This window comes from Mauremys mutica, chromosome 1 (assembly GCF_020497125.1).
Source record: "Mauremys mutica isolate MM-2020 ecotype Southern chromosome 1, ASM2049712v1, whole genome shotgun sequence".
NCBI lineage: Eukaryota > Metazoa > Chordata > Testudines > Geoemydidae > Mauremys > Mauremys mutica.
The window spans coordinates 29485410-29507685 of NC_059072.1; the positions used below are offsets into that span (position 1 = coordinate 29485410).

The 22276-nt window shown below is 45.0% G+C and overlaps 1 protein-coding gene across 2 annotated transcripts in view; it reads left to right on the forward strand.

Annotated features, from left to right (window-relative positions):
• The first annotated feature begins 580 nt into the window (after positions 1-580).
• LOC123377407 (B-cell receptor-associated protein 29-like) overlaps positions 581-22276 on the forward strand; it is a 52088-nt gene continuing 30392 nt past the window's right edge. Inside the window, exons 1-4 of one of the 2 annotated variants that reach the window (XM_045030298.1) lie at positions 581-702; positions 1382-1489; positions 16652-16752; positions 19471-19621. In XM_045030298.1, the coding sequence (XP_044886233.1) occupies positions 1398-1489; positions 16652-16752; positions 19471-19621 (344 nt within the window). In that variant the 5' untranslated portion in view covers positions 581-702; positions 1382-1397. Of the gene's footprint in view, positions 755-1381; positions 1490-16651; positions 16753-19470; positions 19622-22276 lie in introns of both variants that reach the window. The other variant, XM_045030289.1, reaches the window with a different exon arrangement.

Consider the following 22276-nt stretch of genomic DNA (forward strand, 5'->3'; position numbering starts at 1 on the left):
AGGAGCCAGTTTTGGAAGAGCCAGAATTAAACAGGGTTGCCAACTCTGACTGAAGCTATTCCCGAAGATCCCCTCCCCCCATGATAGAATAACATTTTCTTCAAATAGCCTATTCTAATCTTCTGGATTGCTTTAAATAGTCACCAGGAGCTTGAGAGCGAGTCTGGAAGACTCCAGGCCAGTCCTGGAGGGTTGGTAACAATAGAGGTGAAGGTGGGACGGGATCCTGTCTTGGGCATGTAGCAGCAGCAGTGGCCCCTTTTGCCAGACCCAGCGACTGCTGCTGTCACTGGCCGGCGACAACAGGGGTCTGGAGGGGGCAGAAAAGGCAGAAGTTGCAGGAGGGCAGAGCCCCCAGGGGCTTGGGAAGGTAGAAGGTAAAGAGGGCCAGTCTCGGCGGGGGGGAGGGGATGAACCGGGGTGTGTGTGTGTAGCAGAACACGGTTGTGCTCCCGGCCCCTCTCAAGGGGGAGAAGGCGGCACCTCCCCTTATGCAGCCCTGCCCCGGACTCCCTCAGCCCCGGGGGGCCGCCCGCCGCAGTCCCGCCCCAGCCTCACATTGGGCGGGGAGGCTGTGACCGAGCCCGGCTGCCTGCCTCAGGCGTCAGTCAGCGGGCGCGGAGGACAAGGCGTCGCTTGTCGGTCCGCCTCCTTTTCCCCGCCTCAGCCAGGCCCGGCCGGCCTCGCGCTCCGGGGCTGGAGGCAGGTTTCCGCGGCTGCCCCGAGGCGGGAGGGAGGATTTCGTTCCGTGTGGGTCAGTGCGAGCCTGACGCCTCCTCGCTCCGTGCCGCCCCCCGCCCTGCCTCGGCCGCACATCCCAGCAGCCTGGGCAGGCCCCGCTCCCCCCGGCTGAGCCGAGCTCCATGCTCCAGAGCTTGCCCGGGCCGCTCAGCGGCGGCGGCGTTTCCTGGCGCTTGGCAGAGGCTTTGGCCTCCGCGCCGGGGAAGGGGTGGGGGATCCCCGTGCGGTAGCGTTGTCTTGGGAACGGAGGGCGGGGGAGAGTCTCAGCCGACGCCCGAGAGGAGGGAGCCGCCAGCAGGGCCCGGGCGTTATTCCCCCTCGTAGCGCTGCCCGCAATACAGGGCCCGGGCCCGGGGGGAGGGGAGGCTGTTAGTGCAGCCGCGAGGCCGCCCGAGCGCTTCATTCGGGGAGGGGGTGGGGAGGCTTGCGCGCCCTCTCGACTAAATTACTTAAAATCCCCGCCCTTTACCCAGTCACCCAACTTGAGGCCCCTCCCGGGGATAAGGGAGCGTTTGGGCCTTAAACATCCGATTTAATTTGAAATGGAGAAGCTTGGCTCAGCCTGAGCTCTGCTCACTGCCGGATTTATCCTGCGTGCCTCAGAGCCAACTTGCAGTGACTGCTCTGTCCTCCCCTGCAGGCCATCCAGGGAGAAGATGACTTTTCAGTGGACAGCAGTTGCAACCTTTCTGTATGCTGAAATAGGAGTGATTTTACTGCTCTGTGTACCGTTTATTTCTCCACTAAGGTAGGGATACACTGAACACTAAATGGCCTTGTCTTAAGACATCTTTTACATATTGCTGTTGTTAACACACCTAATTTGATTCAGGTATATTTTTGCTACCACATTTGGGGCTGGTTGAGAACTGAATTCAATAGGAGCTACTTGGTGCTTAACTAGGGTTACCAGATGTCCCTATTTTATAGGGACAGTCCCGATATTTGGTTCATTTTCTTTTATAGATACCTATTACCCCCGCACCCCCGTCCTGATTTTTCACACTTGCTGTCTGGTCACCCTATGCTTAACACTCTTGAACATCAGGCCACTTATTTAGGTGCCTAAACTCACACCAAGGAGCTTAACTTTAGGCACCTATTTTTGAAAATCATGGCCAGAATCATTTTTCCTGCCCCAGTTGCTGCTAATTATTTATTTATAGTCATAATTCCAGTGTGCCCTCCTCTCTCACTCTCTGTTTCAATAAGAGGAAAGTTAGTCCATTTAATTTTATTTTCTGAATGGTCAGTTTAGAGGAGAATGTATGGCTTCTTTTCATACTAAGTTATTAGTGGATAAATAGGCAGCAGCCTCTTTTCAGAGGAATCTGAATTATCAGAGGTGAATCAGTAGCTATTTTCCTTAGTGCTACCTTGCACCAGGCATTGGGAATGAAAAGAAATATAAAGCACTCCCACTTTTCAGTGTTGACTAGGTGCAATTTGTGAAGATTCTTCCAAAAGTAAAGAATTCTCCTGCTTGATGTTAAATTCCATACAGAGCAGTAAGAGAGGCACCTATAAGCTTATATGAGAACCAAAGAAGTCGTTGTTAGTCCCAGAAACACGCCAATATACAAGTGTTTTAAAACTAATTTCCCCAACCTTTAGTAAGGGGGAGAAGCTGAAAGGGAATTAAACCAGCTACCCTCTCTTTATGCAAAGTACTGCCTTCCTTACCTAATTTTCTTAAAACAACTTTCTCTCATACTGCTGCTTACCTTTGATCATGTAAATTTATTTTTTTCCCCTGTGTGGGAGAGCCCTATTAGCTCCAAAAATGTTGCTAGAGGATTAAACCTTAACATTTTGTAGAAATTTTACTATTGCCTCAGATTATAACATAATCTATGAAATGTGTTTTCTTTTCTGCGGCCTTAGACACCAGCTCACATCGTCAGAATGAAGAAGGTAACTTTTCCCACTAATTAATCTGTGGCCTTCTTATAGTAACCTGAGCAGGAGCATAACTTTTCCTGTCCTATTCTTAAAATGAATTCAACACACTATGTAGAGTCAAAACTCAACCACTTTCTGAAGTTTGCACTTATAGACTCTAGGACTGGAAGGGACCTCGAGAGGTCATTGAGTCCAGTCCCCTGCCTTCATGGCAGGACCAAATACTGTCTAGACCATTCCTGATAGACATTTATCTAACCTACTCTTAAATATCTCCAGAGATGGAGATTCCACAACCTCCCTAGGCAATTTATTCCAGTGTTTAACCACCCTGATGGTTAGAAACTTTTTCCTAATGTTCAACCTAAACCTCCCTTGCTGCAGTTTAAGCCCATTGCTTCTTGTTCTATCCTTACAGGCTAAGATGAACAAATTTTCTCCCTCCTCCTTATGACACCCTTTTAGATACCTGAAAACTGCTATCATGTCCCCTCTCAGTCTTCTCTTTGCCAAACTAAACAAACCCAATTCTTTCAGCCTTCCTTCATAGGTCATGTTCTCTAGATCTTTAATCATTCTTGTTGCTCTTCTCTGGACCCTCTCCAATTTCTCCACATCTTTCTTGAAATGCGGTGCCCAGAACTGGACACAATATTCCAGTTGAGGTCTAACCAGCGCAGAGTAGAGCGGAAGAATGACTTCTCATGTCTTGCTCACAACACACCTGTTAATGCATCCCAGAATTCACGTTTGCTGTTTTTGCCAGAGCATCACACTGTTGACTCATATGGTGGACTTGTTGACTCATATAGTGGACTTGTGGTCCACTATAACCCCTAGATCCCTTTCTGCCGTACTCCTTCCTAGACAGTCTCTTCCCATTCTGTATGTGTGAAATTGATTATTCCTTCCTAAGTGGAGCACTTTGCATTTGTCTTTGTTAAACTTCATCCTGTTTACCTCAGACCATTTCTCCAATTTGTCCAGATCATTTTGAATTATGACCCTATCCTCCAAAGCAGTTGCAATCCCTCCCAGTTTGGTATAATCTGCAAACTTAATAAGCGTACTTTCTATGGCAATATTTTAAATCGTTGATGAAGATATTGAACAGAGCCGGTCCCAAAACAGACCCCTGTGGAACTCCACTTGTTATACCTTTCCAGCAGGATTGGGAACCATTAATAACTACTCTCTGAGTAAAGTTATCCAGCCAGTTATGCACCCACCTTATAGTAGCCCCATCTAAATTGTATTTGCCTAGTTTATTGATAAGAATATCATGCGAGACAATATCAAATATCAAATGGATTATCTTCCATTATCTTCCCTGACATAGAAGTTAAACTAACTGGTCTGTAGTTTCCTGGGTTGTTTTTATTTCTCTTTTTGTAGGTGGGCATTATATTTGCCCTTTTCCAGTCTTCTGGAATCTCTCCTGTCTCCCATGATTTTCCAAAGTTAATAGCTAGAGGCTCAGCTACCTCCTCTGTTAGCTCCTTGAGTAGTCTAGGATGCATTTCATCAGGGCCTGGTGACTTGCAGGCATCTAACTTTTCTAAGAGATTTTTAACATGTTCTCTTTTTATTTTATCTTCTAAACCTACCCCCTTCCCATTAGCATTCACTGTGTTAGGCATTCCTTCAGAGTTCTCGGTGAAGACCGAAACAAAGAAGTCATTAAGCATCTCTGCCATTTCCAAGTTTCCTGTTACTGTTTCTCCCTCCTCACTGAGCAGTGGGCCTACCCTGTCATTGGTCTTCCTCTTGCTTCTAATGTATTGATAAAAAGTCGTCTTGTTTCCCTTTATTCCTGTAGCTAGTTTGAGCTCATTTTGTGCCTTTGCTTTTCTAATCTTGCCCTTGCATTCATGTGTTGTTTGCCTATATTCATCCTTTGCAATTTGTCCTAGTTTCCATTTTTTATATGACTCCTTTTTATTTTTTAGATCATGCAAGATCTCATGGTTAAGCCAAGGTGGTCTTTTGCCACATTTTCTATCTTTCCTACCGAGTGGAATAGCCTGCTTTTGGGCCCTTAATAGCGTCCCTTTGAAAAACTGCCAACTCTCCTCAGTTGTTTTTCCCCTCAGTCTTGATTCCCATGGGACCTTACCTATCAGCTCTCTGAGCTTACCAAAATCCGCCTTCCTGAAATCCATTGTCTCTATTTTGCTGTACTCCCTTCTACCCTTCCTTAGAATTGTGAACTCTATGATTTCATGATCACTTTCACCCAAGCTGTCTTCCACTTTCAAATTCTCAATGAGTTCCTCCCTCTTTGTTAAAATCAAATCTAGAACAGCTTCCCCCTTGGTAGCTTTTTCAACCTTCTGAAATAAAAAGTTGTCTGCAATGCAGTCCAAGAACTTATTGGATAGTCTGTGCCCTGCTGTGTTGTTTTCCCAACATATATCTGGATAGTTGAAGTCCCCCATCACCACCACCAAATCTTGGGCTTTGGATGATTTTGTTAGTTGATTTAAAAAAAGCCTCATCCACCTTTTCCACCTGTTTAGGTGACCTGTAGTAGACTCCTAGCATGACATCACCCTTGTTTTTTACTCCTTTTAGCCTAACCCAGAGACGCTCAACACTTCCGTCTCCTATGTCCATCTCCACCTCAGTCCAAGTGTGCACATTTTTTAATGTATAAGGCAACACCTCCTCCCTTTTCCCCTGTCTGTCCTTCCTGAGCAAGCTGTACCCATCCATACCAACATTCCAAACGTGTATTATCCCACCAAGTTTCGGTGATGCCAACAATGTCATAGTTGTATTTATTTATTAGCACTTTCAGTTCTTCATGCTTATTACCCATACTTCTCGCATTTGTATATAGGCATCTAAGATACTGATTTGATCTTGCCTCCCAGTTTTGCCCTGACCCTCCTTTCTCTCCGCCATTATAGCCCATGCTCCCTCCTATTTCTGACCCATCTCCCAGGTCTCCATGTTCTCCACTTACCTGTGGGCTTTGCTCACCTGTTCCTGTAGAACCTAGTTTAAAGCCCTCCTCACTAGGTTAGCCAGTTTGTGTCCAAATAGGGTCTTTCCTCTCCTCGAAAGGTGAACGCCATCTCTGCCTAGCAGTCCTTCCTGTAATAGCATCCCGTGGTCGAAGAAGCCAAAGCCCTCCTGGCGACACCATCTTCGCAGCCAGGCATTCACCTCCACCTCCTGTTTCTGCCTGGGCCCCTACATTTGACAGGAAGGATGGAAGAGAATACCCCCTGTGCTCCAAACTCCTTCACCCGTACTTCCAGAGCCCTGTAGTCACTCTTGATCCACTCAATGTCACACCTCGCAGTATCATTTGTGCCCACATGGATGAGTAGCATGGGGTAGTAGTCAGAGGGCTGGATAATCCTCGACAATGCCTCCGTAAGGTCTTGGATATGGACCCCTGGCAGGCAGCATACCTCTCGAGAATTGTTTCCTATTCGCAGTGGTGGCAGCAGACCTCCCAGCCTTAGGGGTATGAGGCTTCTTCTCTGCTCTAGGGGGTGATTCCTTCTCTCCTGTATCAAGAAGAGCATAATGGTTTCCTATTACCATGGCGGGAGGGTTTGGAGCAGGTGTGGAGCACTGCCTGCTGCCAGGAGTAACCAGCTGCCAGTGTCCACCCTGAGCCATTTCCTTCTCCACCAGTAGTGTGTCAGCAGTCCTGTATAGTGGGACAGCTACCTCAGCTGTATGCACATGGACACTGTTGAGGAATGTCTCGTGGATTCGGATGCTTTTCAACCTAGCCACCACTTCCTGTAGCTCTCCCACCTGCTGCCTGAGAGATACCACCAGCAGGCACCTTTCACATTGGATGGTTCCCTTAGCCCGGGTATCAAAGTGGGAATTGCAAGTCATAGTCCCTGCAAACCACACCAGAATCTGGGTAGAAGCATCCATGCTCAGGCGCTCTGTCTGGCTACAGGCACAGGTGGAGGAGACAGAGGCAGTGCTGGCACAGGTGTTGCAGGTCTTCTTAACCATCGTAGGCCTCACTCTGTCAATCTCCCTCTCAAACTCCCCTGTCTGCAGCTCCCTGTCTGCAGCCCCCTGTCCGCTTCGCTCCCCTGGTCACTGCTTCTGGCTTTTAAAGCCTGCTTGCCTAGGTCAGTCCTACCCCCTCATGAGTCACACTGGGGAAGGCAGGGTTGACCTTGGTCACGCCAACTTGTTTCTTGTGTGGGCAGCTAGGAACCCAAGAGAATGCCCCCTTATGGAGTAAGAGTATGCCGAGGTATGGACAGCAGAGAATAGCATAGAAGTAAGGACTCACAAAAATAATGGATCAGGAGGACAAGAGTGCAAGATCTGTTGGACTCAGGATGTGGCCAGACCTTGGTACAGATTCCCTTAGTCTCACCTGGGGTCTGTTTTACCTCAGCCATTTTCCTTCAGTGCATAAATTATGATGTGACGGCCTACTCCAGAAGACTATGGTCGGCATACGGATATCCTCCCAGTGGCTATATCCTCAATGCTGTTCTGCCCTGTCACCACTGGCTGGGATTGGCGGTACTTTCGGGAAATTATCCACAAGCTAGGAAAACCAGAGACTGCAACCACTGACCCAGTCTCAACACCTGGGTTGGTCCTGGACTGGTAGGATTAGCTGAGTTAAGAGAACCAGAGGATCTCTATGAGAGGAGTTTAAAGCCCACTGCACGCCCATCCAGGATGCAGACAGGCAGTAGCCAGTGGATGACTGTTGCCAGAATTGGAAGTCCTGACTCATGATGCAGATTTAGTCTGTGAACAGAGGTGGGGAGGGGAATCCTACACTGAGTAGGGCTTACGATCAAATTCCTGCAGTGAACGATGAAATTTTGATGTCCGAGGCAGTGGTGCCATTTCATAATCTGTGAAGTATGCCTCTAGCAAGTTGAATGCGATAAACAGACTGAGGAGGTAAAGACCTAGTTATTGGTACCTCCGTTATATAACTGGGCACTCCTATAGCTAGCTCATGACATCCTATCTGCTGCGCACTTTGGACAAGGTTTTCTCCCAGTCTCTGTATTGACTCATTCCTGCTGGCCCAGTGACCACCATCAGCTTAGAGAATACTGGTCCTCTTGTCCATAGTACCAATTAACTACCCCAAAGAGCATCCCAAATGCCCCTTTGATCTCATTCCTCCTGATCAAAACTCCCTTAAGGCAAATCAAGACTGATATTGTAGACCTCCTAGAGAAAAGTGTGGTGGGATAGGAACACTTGCTTGTGATCCTTGCCATCCCCCCCACTACACTACACAAAGGCAACAGCAGTTGCAATGGAACTTTGAGCAAGGATTCCCCCCCCTTCCAAAAAAAAACACCAAAAAACCCAACAACAAAAAAACCTGACCAATCAAGGGACCAACTTTAAATCCCAGTTAATGCAGAAGTTATGCTCCCTATTGAAGATCAAGTCTCCAAAGAGTTATATCTACCATCCACAAACAGATGGATTAGTTGAGCGATTCAACAAAACCCTTAAAGTGATGCTAAAAAACAATTTCTATCCTCTGATCCCAAGCATTGGGACCAATTACTTCCTCCCTTCTTGTTTGTCATAAGGGAGGTACCGCAAGGTTCCACTGCATTCTCTCCCTTTGATCTGTTTATACGGGTGACAGCCTCAAGGAATATTAGACCTTCTATATGAGGGCTGGGATCACCATGGCCAGATGATATCCAGTATGGCCCAGTATGTTCTCCATGTCAGGGAGTCCCTTGAGTCTGGGAGTTTTTGCTTATGAAAACCTGTCCGGGGGGAAGGGGGGTGTTGCGGGAGGGAGAGGGGAGCTTGCAAGAACAAACAACCAGGGTGCATGCCTACTGACCTTCCAGTCTGGGTAATGAGTACTTTTGCTATTCCCTAGCATGGAATCCATAGTGCTAGCCAGATGGCAAGTGCCTTTTGAAGTGGTTTTTTCAGTTGGCCTTGTGGACTACAAAGTCTGCCTGCCTGGCAGGAGGGATAAAAACAGTATTTCCCATGTGAACCTGTGGAAGCCTTGGAAAACCAGGGAAGGGATGTTTAATGCTTCTCACCTACCAGAACCCAAAGTGGGGTTTTAAGCACCCATTCACCAAGAGCCTGCACAAGTACAGATGGGTGCCAGTCTCCTAAACAAAGAGCCTAGGTTTTACATCTTGATGAGGCCTTCTGCAATGTATTCTCCACTGCACCCAGATGGAATTGACTAATACACCACTGTATCAAGACAATATACCCTGTGCCACAAGTGGATGAGCTATTGCAACATTTTAGAGCTCCCAAATACCTCACTACAGTACCTTTTACAAAAGACAGATCCTCTTCGCTGCTGAATCACAAGAAAAAACTGCCTTCTTGATACACTTCAGGGTCTTCCACTTCCTGACAGTGCTTTTTGGCTTGCGTGGAGCAGCCGCAACATTTAATGGACAAGGTTCTCAGACCTCATCAGCAGTATGCCATTGCATATTTGGACAATACATATAGCGACAACTGAGACTATCATGTGCAGCAAGTATGAACTATTTTTCAGTTGCTGGCTGAGGGGGGGAGGGCTCACGGCCAATCTGGCCAGTCAAGAAGTTAGTGACTTGGGTTATAATGAGGGAGGAAGTCAACCTGAGTCACTGATTATCATAGTGCAGGTATTGTAAGCATGTCCCATTCTCTAAACAAAGAAAGAGGTAAGATGCTTTCTTGAACTAGCTGGGTGATTTGTCCCTGGCTTTTACCACTATCGGGGGCACCTCTGTTGGACCTAATAAAAGGTGGTAGTCCAAAGAGAGTCCACCAGAAGGACAACTGTTAAGACATTTAACACCCTGAAAAAACAGTTGTTCCAAGAGCCAATCCTCTTCACTCCCTATTTTTCAAAGGAGTTCATTTTACAGTTGACTCCTCAGGTTTAGGCCTGTTACAGGAGAGAGCAGCTAAAATACTTGTTGCCTGGACCCTCTGGAGGGATGGAAAGGCCACCTTTGCTTTTATTTTTATTTTATTTTTAAAGCGCAGGAGGCTCAGCCTGGGCCCCTCAGGCACTCAGGAGATTAGGAACCCAGCCCCCTTTGCAGAGACTTTTTGCCTTTTGAAAAAACAGTCAGGTGAGCCCAGACTATCTTGTGACTTGCAGGATTATTTTGTTTACCTCTTTCATTTTGTACTGCTGTTATGCCGAGAAGCTGGGGGAGGGAGAGCTTCCTCCTTAAGACTTACAGCCAGAGGGTTGCACCGCACACTCCAAACTGGTATTACAGTAGTATCTACAGGCAGTGAAGGATGTCTGGGATGGGAGAGAGGCCCATCCTCATCCCAAAGGGATGTCCTAACAACCTATGGCATATGCATTAAAATGGTGGCCTGAATGTACCCCCAGCCCTGGACTTCTTCTTTCCTTCCACCCCTGCCCGAGAGTCTAATAGGTCTGAGACATAGCAGCCAATGGACAATTTCAGCCCAAATAAATTTAAGAAAGCTATGCATAACTGCAAAAGAGATTCTGAAAGTTAAACTAAATTATAGTGATAATCTGTAGAAAGAAAGCTGCTGTATGGGTGTCATTACAGGTTGAATAAGAATATCTGGTTTTATGATGCATACAGATATTCACTGAATTACAATGAAAACATTAAACCCAGTTTCATTTGTGCTGTAACTAGGATTTCAATTGTCTTCGCAGTTGATGAGTAATTCATTAACCCACAATACTACTAGGTCCCAGTATTCATTCAAATGTTAAACATGATGCTTGATGATATACTCTGGCTCATTTGTGCCATAAGAATGATGGGATATACTGGGCTCTTCTAGCATCCAATTTATTTTGTGCTAGCTCTGAGGTTGGTTTACAGCATTCAGGTCTCTTAAAATGTTATTTTGAAAGAACAAAATCCTTTTTTGATTTAAATTGCGTTTAATTATCTTGTTAAGAAAACTCACAGTAATGTTGCTGGATCAAAGACTACATTTAGCACTTGTGACAATACCTTAAGGCAGGGGTCTCAAACATGCGGCCCGCGGAGCTCTTCCCTGCGGCCCGCGGAGCTCCCCTGGGCCTCCCGAGTCAATATTTCATGTGCGCATGCGCTGCCACTCTGAGGGCGGGGGGAGCGCGGCCCCTCCGGCTAATAGCGTCCCTGTCACCCAGGAGATCTGGGGGGCGGGGGCCAAGGGAAGAGCCTCTGGCGCCACGACCAATCATAGCGAGAAGGCGGGGCTCAGCCCGAATCCGATCTGAGCGCGGCAGCCGCCAGCGGCTTCCGAGCCCGCCAAGTGAGCGAGCCGCTGGGGGCGGGGGGAGGTGGAAAGCCGAGGGAACAGCAGGACTCAGGATGGAGCCGGACGCCAGCGCCCGTCACGCTGGCAGGGGGAATGCAGCTGGGCCCAGCGGCAGGGGGACTGTGCTGCGCTGCTGGAGCCTGGCTTGTCAGCGGCCGCTTTCCGGGAGTGTCTCCCTGGCTGTTGGGGCAGCGGCCGAGTCGGGCTTGTGGGCCCCACCGACCTTGGTGTGGGGCCTGGGAGCTGATCCCCGCCTCAGTCACGCGTTCCTGGAGCCGCAGGGGCAGCCGCGCTTCTCTAGGGTAATGGGGCCACCCCGCAAGCCAGTGGCCTCAGTCTGCGTGAGATGGGGGGGGCAGGCTCGTGGGGCGGATGCTCTGCCCTGCTGGCTCCCCACCCTCGGCCTCCGCCGCCGCTATTCCCCCAGCGTTTGTTCCTGCAGGCCCGGTGTGCGTGTCACGTTACAAATGCCGTTGGCAAGCCACAGCCCGGAGGCGCTTACAGTGTACACCAGACAGATCGCAGCAGGGGTGGCAGAGGGTTACAGCTGCAACAAGAGTTGCAGACAGTACAAGATCTAGGGCTGCTGCTCTTGCTGTCTACTGCCTCTGAACGTGACTGCGCTTGCCTTAAAGCACCGTTGCCAACTTTCAGTGGTAAATAAGCACCCCGATGTTCACAATAAACCAAAAATCAAGCTAATCCCATTTCAAAACGAGGCTAAAACAAGCCAATCTTTAAGAACCCAACACCCTATGTGACTAGATCCCCTTGGCGTGCAGCCCGGTCTTCGGCGGTGGGGGGCCCCTTCTGTTCCGGGACCCGCCGCCTAAGTGCCCCGACGCCAAGCCACCAAACAGCTGTTGGTGGCGCTTAGCACTTTCCAGGAGGGAGGGGGGAGGAGCGGGGAAGAAGAGACAGGGCAGGGGCGGGGCCTCATGGAAGGGGTGGATTGGGAGTGGGGCCAGGGGCAGCAAGGGGGCGTGTCAGTGATGCGGCCCTCGGGCCAATGCACTAGTCCTCATGCGGCCCTTGGGGTCATTTGAGTTTGAGACCCCTGCCTTAAGGCAATGGCTTTCAAGTTGTGCTCTGCGAAGCACTTCTAGATGGTCTTGTGAGCTGAGTCTGTCACAGCAGTTAAAGCAAGGCCTTGTCTATGCTGGCACTTTACAGCGCTGCAACTTTTTTTTGCTCAGAGCTGAGCACTGTAAAGTGCCAGTGTAGACAGTGCACCAGTGCTGGGAGCCGTGCTCCCAATGCTGATAGCTACTCCCCTCGTGGAGGTGGGTTTTTTTTGTTTTGTTTTTTTACAGCACTGGGAGAGCTCAGTGTTTTAACATTGCTAGTGAAGATATGCCCTCACTTGTCTGTTCAAGCAGTGCTCCTGTGTGCCTGTGCTTATTTGGGTTAATGGACAAATATTAAAATTCTGATAACACTGCTCTACAGCCAAAATGCTTCTGAAATAAATGTAGTCAAACTTTACTAATTCTGGGTCACTGAGAACGAAAATGATGCTTAAAATTGTTGATTGGCTCTAGTTTTCAAGATATGCTATTGGGTCAGTATATACGACCCTTGACTTGGGAATGGCGGAGGATAAGTGAGTTATAAAGGGAAGGGATCTCAATTTAAACCAGAAATGACTAAAATACATCTTTGACTGGATCTATGAATAAATCTATGACTGGGTTTGGACAGTACTTGCTTTTTAGGCAAAACAATGAATGATGCAATCTGAAGCTGGTATTGCGTCATACATGATATGAATTGCATCATGTTATTCCTAGAAGTCATGGATGATGCAATCATAACGAAGCTTACATCACTCTGCTGAACAAATTGCCCTATATCAGCTCTAGAAATCATACAGTGTCGTGCTCTCTTATTTGTCAGTGTTTGATTTTGCAAAGGGACACATTTCTGTTTAGCCAAAGTGAGCAGAGATGCCTCGTACTTGTGTGAACAGTGCAGATAACTTCTGCTATGTTTGTGGTGAAGTGACTTTTGCATCACAAAAGCGCAGTATAACCACTATGGTTAAGAAAGCCTATCACCTTTATTTTGGCTGCAAAATTGGAGATCAGGACAAGAGATGGACCCCACACATATGCTGCAACACTTGTGCAACAAATCTTCGCCAGTGGTTGAACAGGAAAAGGAAATCTATGCCTTTTGCAGTGCCAATGATTTGGAGAGAGCCAACAGATCATACCAGCAATTGTTACTTCTGCATGGTGCCTCCAGTTGGGAAAGGTGTGTCAAAGAAGAAAAAGTATCAGAGGGGTAGCCGTGTTAGTCTGGTTCTGTAGAAGCAGCAAAGAATCCTGTGGCACCTTATAGACTAACAGAAGTTTTGCAGCATGAGCTTTCGTGGGTGAATACCCACTTCTTCGGATACAAGCAGTGCATATAAGGTGCCACAGGATTCTTTGCTGCTTCTAAAGAAGAAAAAGTGGACTGTGCATTATCCAAACATTCCATCAGCTATACGCCCAGTACCCCACGGAGAAGGACTGCCGGTTCCTGATGCACCAGAATCATTCTCACGTGAGTCAGACGAGGAAGAGGATGAAACTTCTGGTCCTGAACCATCAATGTCACAGGACCCACATTTTCTCCCATCCTCCTCCTCTGAACCACACCTCATAACACAAGGTGAACTGAATGACCTTGTCAGGGATTTGGAACTACCCAAGAGTAAGGCAGAGCTGTTGGGCTCCAGACTACAGCAGTGGAATCTCCTGGCAGGTGATGTTAGGGTTTCCATGTTTCGTGACCGTCAAAAGGATCTTGTCCCATTCTTCTTCATGGAAGGTGATCTTGTAGCCTGCAGCAACATCGATGGTGTGATGGCAGCCCTCAACATCGTTCACGATCCAGATGAGTGGAGACTGTTCATTGATTCATCGAAGACGAGTCTGAAAGCTGTTTTACTGCATAATGGCAATGTTTTGCCATCAATTCCAGTTGGTCATGCAGTCCATATGAAGGAAACCTATGACAACATGAAACAACTTTTGAGATGCATAAACTATGACCAATATCAGTGGCAGCTTTGTGGCGATTTGAAGGTTGTTGCTCTCTTGCTTAGTCTGCAGACTGGATACACAAAGTACTGCTGTTTTCTCTGCAAACGGGATAGTCATGCAAGAGATTCCCACTACATCAAGAAAGATTGGCCACTCCGACAGTCATTGGAGCCTGGGAGGAAAAGTGTTCAGCATCCACCACTTGTTGAATCGAGGAAGATTTTGTTACCACCCTTACACATCAAGCTGGGTCTGATGAAGAACTTTGTCAAGGCCATTGACAAAACACAAGCAGCTTTCAAGTACCTCCGTGGAAAATTTCCCAGAATAAGTGAAGCTAAGATAAAGGAAGGTGTCTTTGTTGGTCCTCAGATTCGTGAACTTCTTCGAGATGATGCATTTGACCATGCACTGCGTGGCAAGGAAAAGACGGCATGGAAAGCCTTCCAGTTAGTGGCAATAAATTTTCTCGGAAACAACAAGGCAGACAACTACAGGTTGTTGGTGGAAAACCTCCTCAAGGCATACAAAAGCCTTGATTGCAACATGTCACTAAAGATACATTTTTTGCACTCTCATCTAGATTTTTTTCCACCGAACTGCGGAGCAGTGAGCGACGAGCACGGCGAGCGATTTCACCAGGACATTGCAACAACGGAGAAACGCTATCAGGGCAAATGGAGCCCATCAATGCTTGCAGACTATTGCTGGACAGTGACAAGAGATGCTCCATTTAATGAATACAAGAGACAAGCCAAGAAGCGCCGAGTAGACACTGAATAGGACTAAACTATGTACATAATAGTTTTTTGCCTTTTGTTTCATAATAAATTTTATTTATATAACCCTTTTGCCGATTTTTAAAGTGTTACATAAACAGGATAGGTGAAATATTATCATGTAAAGCAACCATAAACACATGAAAAGACCTAGGTTTACAATTTATGATTAAAACTCTACTATCTACACAATATACATAGACATAAAATGTAAAAACTTAAATATCTTAGAAACAGTAGCCAATCAGTTGTTTTAATTGTCACATTTGAATTCAGCACATCAAAATACATAATAAATAGCACATTTTATCTCTGAAGCAGACGATTTCTCAAAAATTGTAGACCAGTGTAATAAGCAAAACTTCCTGTCTGGTGAGTATATTAAAAATACCCAAATACGAATATCTGGACAGATGGAACCACACTGTCAAGGGACCCATAACAGAGGAATTGCCATATTGGATCAGATCAGTGATCCATCTCGTCCAATTCCTATCCCACCAGTGGTTAGTACCAGCTGCTTTTGAGGAATCAAATGCCTGGAATGACCTGTGCACAGAAGAAGTTTCTGCCTAATAAATCCTAGAATATCAGGGTTGGAAGGGACCTCAGGAGGTCATCTAGTCCAACCCCCTGCTCAAATCATATGATCCTATGATTTTCCTTTAGGAACCACAAATCTGCCTTAAATCAATTTTTTAAAATTAGCACAACTTCTGAGCATCTTCTGCATATAATGGAAATTTGTTATATTTATATGATACACCTCTACCCCGATATAACGTTGTCCTCGGGAGCCAAAAAATCGTACCGTGTTATAGGTGAAACCGCGTTATATTGAACTTGCTTTGATCCGCTGGAGTGTGCCGTCCCGCCCCCCAGATGATAAACTACTAGTAGATTTGGGCCAAATAATCTAGTTATGTTAATTGACATCGCTCCCTTGAAATCAGAGCTATGCCAGTTTACACCAGCAGAAAATAAGGTCTTCTGTCTTCCAGTTTCTCTCTTACTGGTTTGCAGTTCATTTAAACATTCCAGACTTCTTCTGTTGTACTTTTTGTTTTGCAAATCTGAAGTTTTTGCAGAAATATCCATTAATGCTGAATGACTAAATAAAACAAAGCAATGACATTCATCATCCAAGACCACTGTTTTTTGTTGTTGTTGTTTGGTGGTTTTGTTTTGGGGGGGGGGGGAGAGCGGGAGAGGGTTGTTTCTGTTTTCCAGAGAATGGCTTCCATAGTGTGTATATCTTTACTCTTGACAGAGATGTTAACTCCCTCCCCTAAAATGTAAACCCAAGAGTAGGATACATCTCTTCATTTTTAAGGAAGAATGTGGTGCCCAGTGTAGTAGGGAATTGCTCAATGAGGTGGGGAGCTTTTTTTTTTCATTGTTAAAAGATGTGCCCTCTGGAAATCAATCACTCTGGCATAGTGAGTTACAGCCACTATTTTTTGTCAGTTTACTTCATTTTAATGTGAAGATCTTATGATTTACAGAGTTGCTTTTTCCTAACTCACCTGAAAAGACTATTTGCAGGTAGCTAAAAATTTAATGGCACCTATGGATTATGCATTTTCCCCTGAAGTTCTCTATTCTGTAATGGGTGTAGAGCATACAAGTAGTAAAGCTAAGTTTATAGGCAAAAGAATGTACAGTTGGAAAATAGCTAGTATTGTGTTGGATTTTTTTTCAATATGAATAAACACAGTTTGCAACATTTTCTATTTTGGTTTAAGAGAAGTTAAACTGGGTTGTAGGCAAAACTGTAGTTAGCTTAACACTATCAAATTATATTGCAGTTGACAGAGTTGTTACTAGCTCTTGATGATTGGTTATTGTGAATTAAAAGTATTGACAAACTCTTGTGTAAGGTGGTTATCTTCTAATGCTCAATTTTTGGGGGATTAACTCAATGTTATTTTACAGATGGCAGAAGATCTTTAGGATTCCACTATGGAATAAAATAGCAAATTATTGGAATAAGGCATTCCTAACAATAATCGTTCTACTGATTGTTTTGTTTCTTGGTAAGTAGTAAATCTTTCTTCTTGTGTGTTGAAGATTGTTTAAAGGGTACACGGGGTCCAGGGGCAATAGATAAACAGGAAGAGTACAAACTTAACGTGACTAGAAACATTTTTGATATTCTTTACATTTCAGTTCAAACACTTTTTTGGAGAGGAGGCATTTAAACTTTTGTGTGCAGACTTAGTAACACATACACAATAATACAGTATTGTGATGATGCAAGAGAACAAATGAAACTTCAGCCAGACCACTTCTTGGTGCCATTCCATCAGAAATTACAAGCCAAGTATGATTAAGATAAGTAAGTAATTGGATGGTAGATTTCCAAGGAACACTTAAGTGCTGGTAGGAAGATGCTTCAGTAGGTGGCACTCTTTCTGTGGGTTGACATTGAAATAATGTCCCAGAACGATGGAGAAAAGGCAGTGTTCTATTGGAGGTGTTTTTTTCTCAGACAAGGCATAAAACTGAGGTGCTGGCCACAGCTGGTTTTGAGGGGGGAAAAGAACACTGGAATCTTTGAATAGCATCAGAGTCTAGTGAAATTTGAGCTTGGGTAACATCTGCCTGGCTAAATTCATTTTACTTCTGTCACAAATTACTGTGCATGGTTTCTGTGTGCTGATGAACATACTGTGTACTGTCTTTGGTGATGGAAGTGATTCTTTTGCATGAGAAGGAGAGGCAATAAGTTAGTAAAGTGCTTTGAGATGAAAAATGTAATGTAATTCTAAATGACTTTAAACAAAGTGAAATTGACTAGATTTACTGTCTATGGTGAATGAAAGAAGTAAACTTCATAAATATCAAAAAGCAAACTAGACTGGAAAATGTTCTTTTTAATAAACTAACTTGTAGTAATGCAAGAACAGACATCTAAAATATAAATATTTAAGTGCCCGTTCTAGAAGACTTCCAGAAACCTTAGCTAGATATTATGGAGAATGTCACTACAATAGAAAATAAAATAGAAAAGTGGTGGATTTTTATTTTCCTCCCTGAGCTCTAGCTGGAAAGATGGTGAGTGAATTTTGGTCAAACTTTTTTGTTAAGGAAAGACAGATTTGAGCTGAAATTAAATATGGAGTATCCTTGTGAAACCATAATACAGCTGTCTTAAGGCAAGGCCTGAACATTCCCATGGCAAGGATGGAAATTTGTTTGATTTTTTTTCAGTTTGAATACATTCAGCATGAAGTTTAACTCCAGAACTTCATACAAGTTATGTGCATGTAGAAAAAGAAGGTTATTATAATGGAACCTTGTATGTAGTGACATGCAGTTGCTTTGCTCTAAGGTGGAATGCAGCAGCAGCAGGTTAATAACACAGTGTTGATACTTCAGAGTTTAGGACAGGAAGTGAAAGGTACCTTTACCTTGAAGTGATATTTTAGGTAACCAGAATTTGATGCTTGGAATCTATCTGGGAAACTAGGATTAATACCTTACTCTTTCAAAAAGTTGGTTTTATGATGACCCCAAGTTTTGTCTCCAAAAGATGGCAAATCCAGCAGCAAATCATCACATAACATGATGCTGGGGGAACTGGTTCAATAATGGATTGGAGGGAAGAATGTGACTTGCTGAATTGCGAACATCATCCCCTACAATATCTATGTGCTCCTGGGAGGTCTCCTATTCCAATATTAATTTAGCCCAACCTGGCTTAATGCTTATGTACACTTGAAATGCCACATCGGCACAGCTGCAATGATTTACTGTAGACACTACCTCTGATGATGGGAGGGGTTCTCCCATCGGTATCAGTAATCTACCTCCCCTAGAGGCAGTAGGTAGGTCAATGGAAGAAGTCCTCCTCAACCTAGCCCTGGCTAGAAGGGGATTTAGGTCAGCTTAACTAAATCACTCAGTGGTGTGTATTTTTCACACTCCTGAGCGACGGAGCTGGGTCGATCTAATTGTCTAGTATAGAGCAGCTCTTAGTTTCAGATGCTGCTGATTGCAGCCAAGGCTGTTGGCCACTTAGGAAAAAGTTTTTTTGTAGGGAAAGATGGCAAAATGTACTTCTCCCATACTGTATTTAGACACTATTTACAATAGCACAACTCATCTGAAAGGATTTTTTTTATACATTAGTGAATGTGAATAAACTTCATTATGTTTGATTGGATTCCAGTAAATACTTTTTTCATAGTTACAGTGTAAAGGAAATATAAACATTGCTTCTGTCTGATCAAATCTTACTTTGAACCATATATGCAACACCTACTTAGCAAGAGAAATCCTTAGGGAATGGGAGGGAGATCTATTTTTGGTCTTCTCACTGCTAGCTAAGCAACTGGAATCTGGTCGAGTTGAAGGTGTCAAAAGTCATTACCATCTGATGGGTCTCTGATAGTGTTTGTAGAATGATTTTTTGCCTTGATCCAGTTCCTAATCGGTAGGTACATATGTCAAAAGACACCATCATAGCTGTCACTATTGTATTTAGATGGAGGACAGTGATATAGCATGGTGACTGAACTACCTAATCACTCCTTCACTCCTGAAGGAATCTGAATGATTCCTTCAGATGGGTCAGGCACATTTCAAGGGCCGTTGAAGTTGATACTGCCACTACAGGGATTTGCCGCTTCTGTTGACTGAGGAGACTGCATATATTTCTAGTGTTCTCAGTCTTATATAGTAGCCTAATACACTATGCCACACATGCACATTAAAAAACAAGACAAAACAATTTTTGTTTTTGTTTTCAGATGCTATTAGAGAAGTGAAGAAATACTCAACTGCACACGGGACTGAAAAGGCTGCAAATATCAACCCCAATGCCTATGATCATATCCAGATGAAACTTTTTAGGTCACAAAGAAACCTTTACATCTCAGGATTCTCCCTGTTTCTCTGGCTGTAAGTGTAAAATTTGCTATTCCAATTCGTGGACAGTGTCTCTCATACAGGCAATAACAAGAAGATCAGAAAGCTGGATGGACAGATTTATAAGAAAAGATTGAAAGAGCTAAATATGGATAGCTTGGCTAAGATAGTATAAATGCTAAAGGTGAAAAGGAATTGCTGAATGTAATATACACAGATATAACTAGAAAAGGAAAATTTGGTGTGACTGTTAGGAGAAACATCTCAGTCGGGAAGTTATTTGGCAACAGGTGTTTCCATGGGGAAGTTGTAGGAGCCCAATCTTGAGACTTTAACTCTATACAATATAGGATAATAGAAAATGTATTTTAGGGAACAAACTTGGACTTGCAGTGAGATGGGACTAGATAATCTAGTTTTTTCATCTCTGACTTCTATAATTGTTGATTTCCTTCTTGGAATTTGTCAGTTATGAGTATTTTTTTAACTGCAGATTTGCAGTAAATAAGTTACAGCACCATTAAAATAATCCTAGTAGCCAGCATGTTGGTATCGAGAACCTAGGTTCTCAAGTCTAACTGGACTGTTTCACTGAGGCTTAGCAAGAGCGTGGATCCTTAAGAGCAATATTCCCAGCCTCCGAGGCATATGCTTGGCTATTGAGCACTTTTTGAAAGATGGCTAACCACTATATCCTTTTCAGCCAGTTTAAGTGGTTATGCAACTAATAACACAGATCAGTGTAAATTTCTAAGTGAATGTTTGTTAACAATAGTAGCCAGTCCATTTATGTTAAGGAAAGATGGGCAGAGCCTACCTAGAATTAAATACCCACCCACTCAATCAATGGAGGGGGCCATAGGATGAAGGATCAACTAGTTCCATGGGACAAATAATGAAAAGAACAGGAGTGCGTGTCCTTGGTTTAAAACAAAGGCAACAGATGGGGACATTGAGTAGTGAACCCTAGTCAGTGCCCATTACTCAATAAAGCAGTCAAAGGAGTTGGCATATGCCACCAAGAGGAACTCTGCCCAAATACCTGAGACAAATAGGTACCAAAAGTAGGCATCACAGTTACAGAGAACCTCTTTGTCAAGCTGCTTCTTCCTGGACTGATGTATGTCTCTTGGCCAGTGCCAGTAGGAGGTTGACTAAAAGGTCCTGTTACATCATCGGGTCATAGACTGGGAATTGTTAAAGGAAAAGATGTGAAGAAAGGTGCAGCCAGAATCTCAGCAGGAGGTTGTGGAGGAGCCAGAAAAGAGGCTGCAACCTGGTGCTGCGGAAGTAGACATGCTCTAGGGTCTTGCTGGGGACAAATATTGGGTTCCGTGAACTGTGACAGCAGAGTGCCTGTGCTCACTGCTCCATTGAGTAGCCCCCAGATTATGTCCTCAGTGGACCATGGAACCAAGGTGGAATAAAAGCTGCTGCACTGGGAACCTCACCCTCTGCAGGGGGTAAAAGGTCTGACCACTTTGTATCGGGGTGAAACATGATAGAGAGGAAGTGGATGGTGTGGAGCATAAGCTGTTCTCGAGGCACTGTTCAGAGGTGGATTGCCTGGATATCTTTCAACCTACTCAAGTGGGTCATGGAGGCAAGGGAGAGGCCCAATTTTTGAGGTCTGAACAGTCCTGGGTTAGCGATGGGCACGGAGAACCTTCTCACAGCACCCATTTGAGATAAGCAAGAGAGGCAGGGAGCAAAGCAGCCTTCACCTCCTGAAGCATCTGGGGGACACACGAGGTGGATAGCCCCATGCATTGGGTAAGTGCCGTTGGATCCACCAGTCCCACAGTCCAGGAAGTCTCAGATTCTGATGACATTAGTTAAGCCAATCCTCCAGTGTGCCAGGAGAAGCCATATTCACCTATGCATGAAGATGAGAGTTGTGCAGCAGGGGCTTGAGGAAGAGCTTGCCTCCCCCCCCTCTCCACAGCTGCCACAATGAACTTTGCAGAGCTTCCAGGTCCTGAAAAGGTCCTGGTAAAAAAAGACCAGTACCTCAGAGAGAACCTCCCCCAAGGTGGTTATGAAAGCTTCCACAATTGTTGCTAGATTGATAGCCCTATAGACTGAAATATTTTCTTTTAATTGAAAACACTTTATTTTAACCTGTAGAACAGAAATAACACAAGTCACAATAGCACAATCTCATTACCCCGTCTTGCTTCTACCCTGCCCTGGAGGGGACCACATTTAAGGATGAAAGGATGGTTAATTGTCCATGATTCAGTCCTTGGCCTCTGTACTAAGACTATCAAGAAGGGGCTCAACGTCATCTTTTTGGGCCCAACTTTGTCTTTTACATTAATTTATTTCAGCTCATAAAGCTCTGTAGGTGCCTGTTTCATGATCTGGGGGCCTATTAGCTCATTTTTATATACAGAGTAATAAACATGACAGAATACAATCTTATCTCTGCCACCTGAGTGTGAATATGATATATAGTAAAAAAGTGAGCCTGTGATACAACAGACTCGTTCAACTAAACCTGTCCATCTCAAAGAATGTGAGAGAGTGGGAAAAGATGAACTCTACTGCATGGTAAGTGCATGTCTACGCTACTAACTTTAAGTTGACATCCAGCTGCCACAGTCATTAAGTCGGAAGTGCATATCCACACCATACTAGGTGGAGCGTGTCCTCACTAGCAGCGCTTGCATTGATGCTGATAGCAGT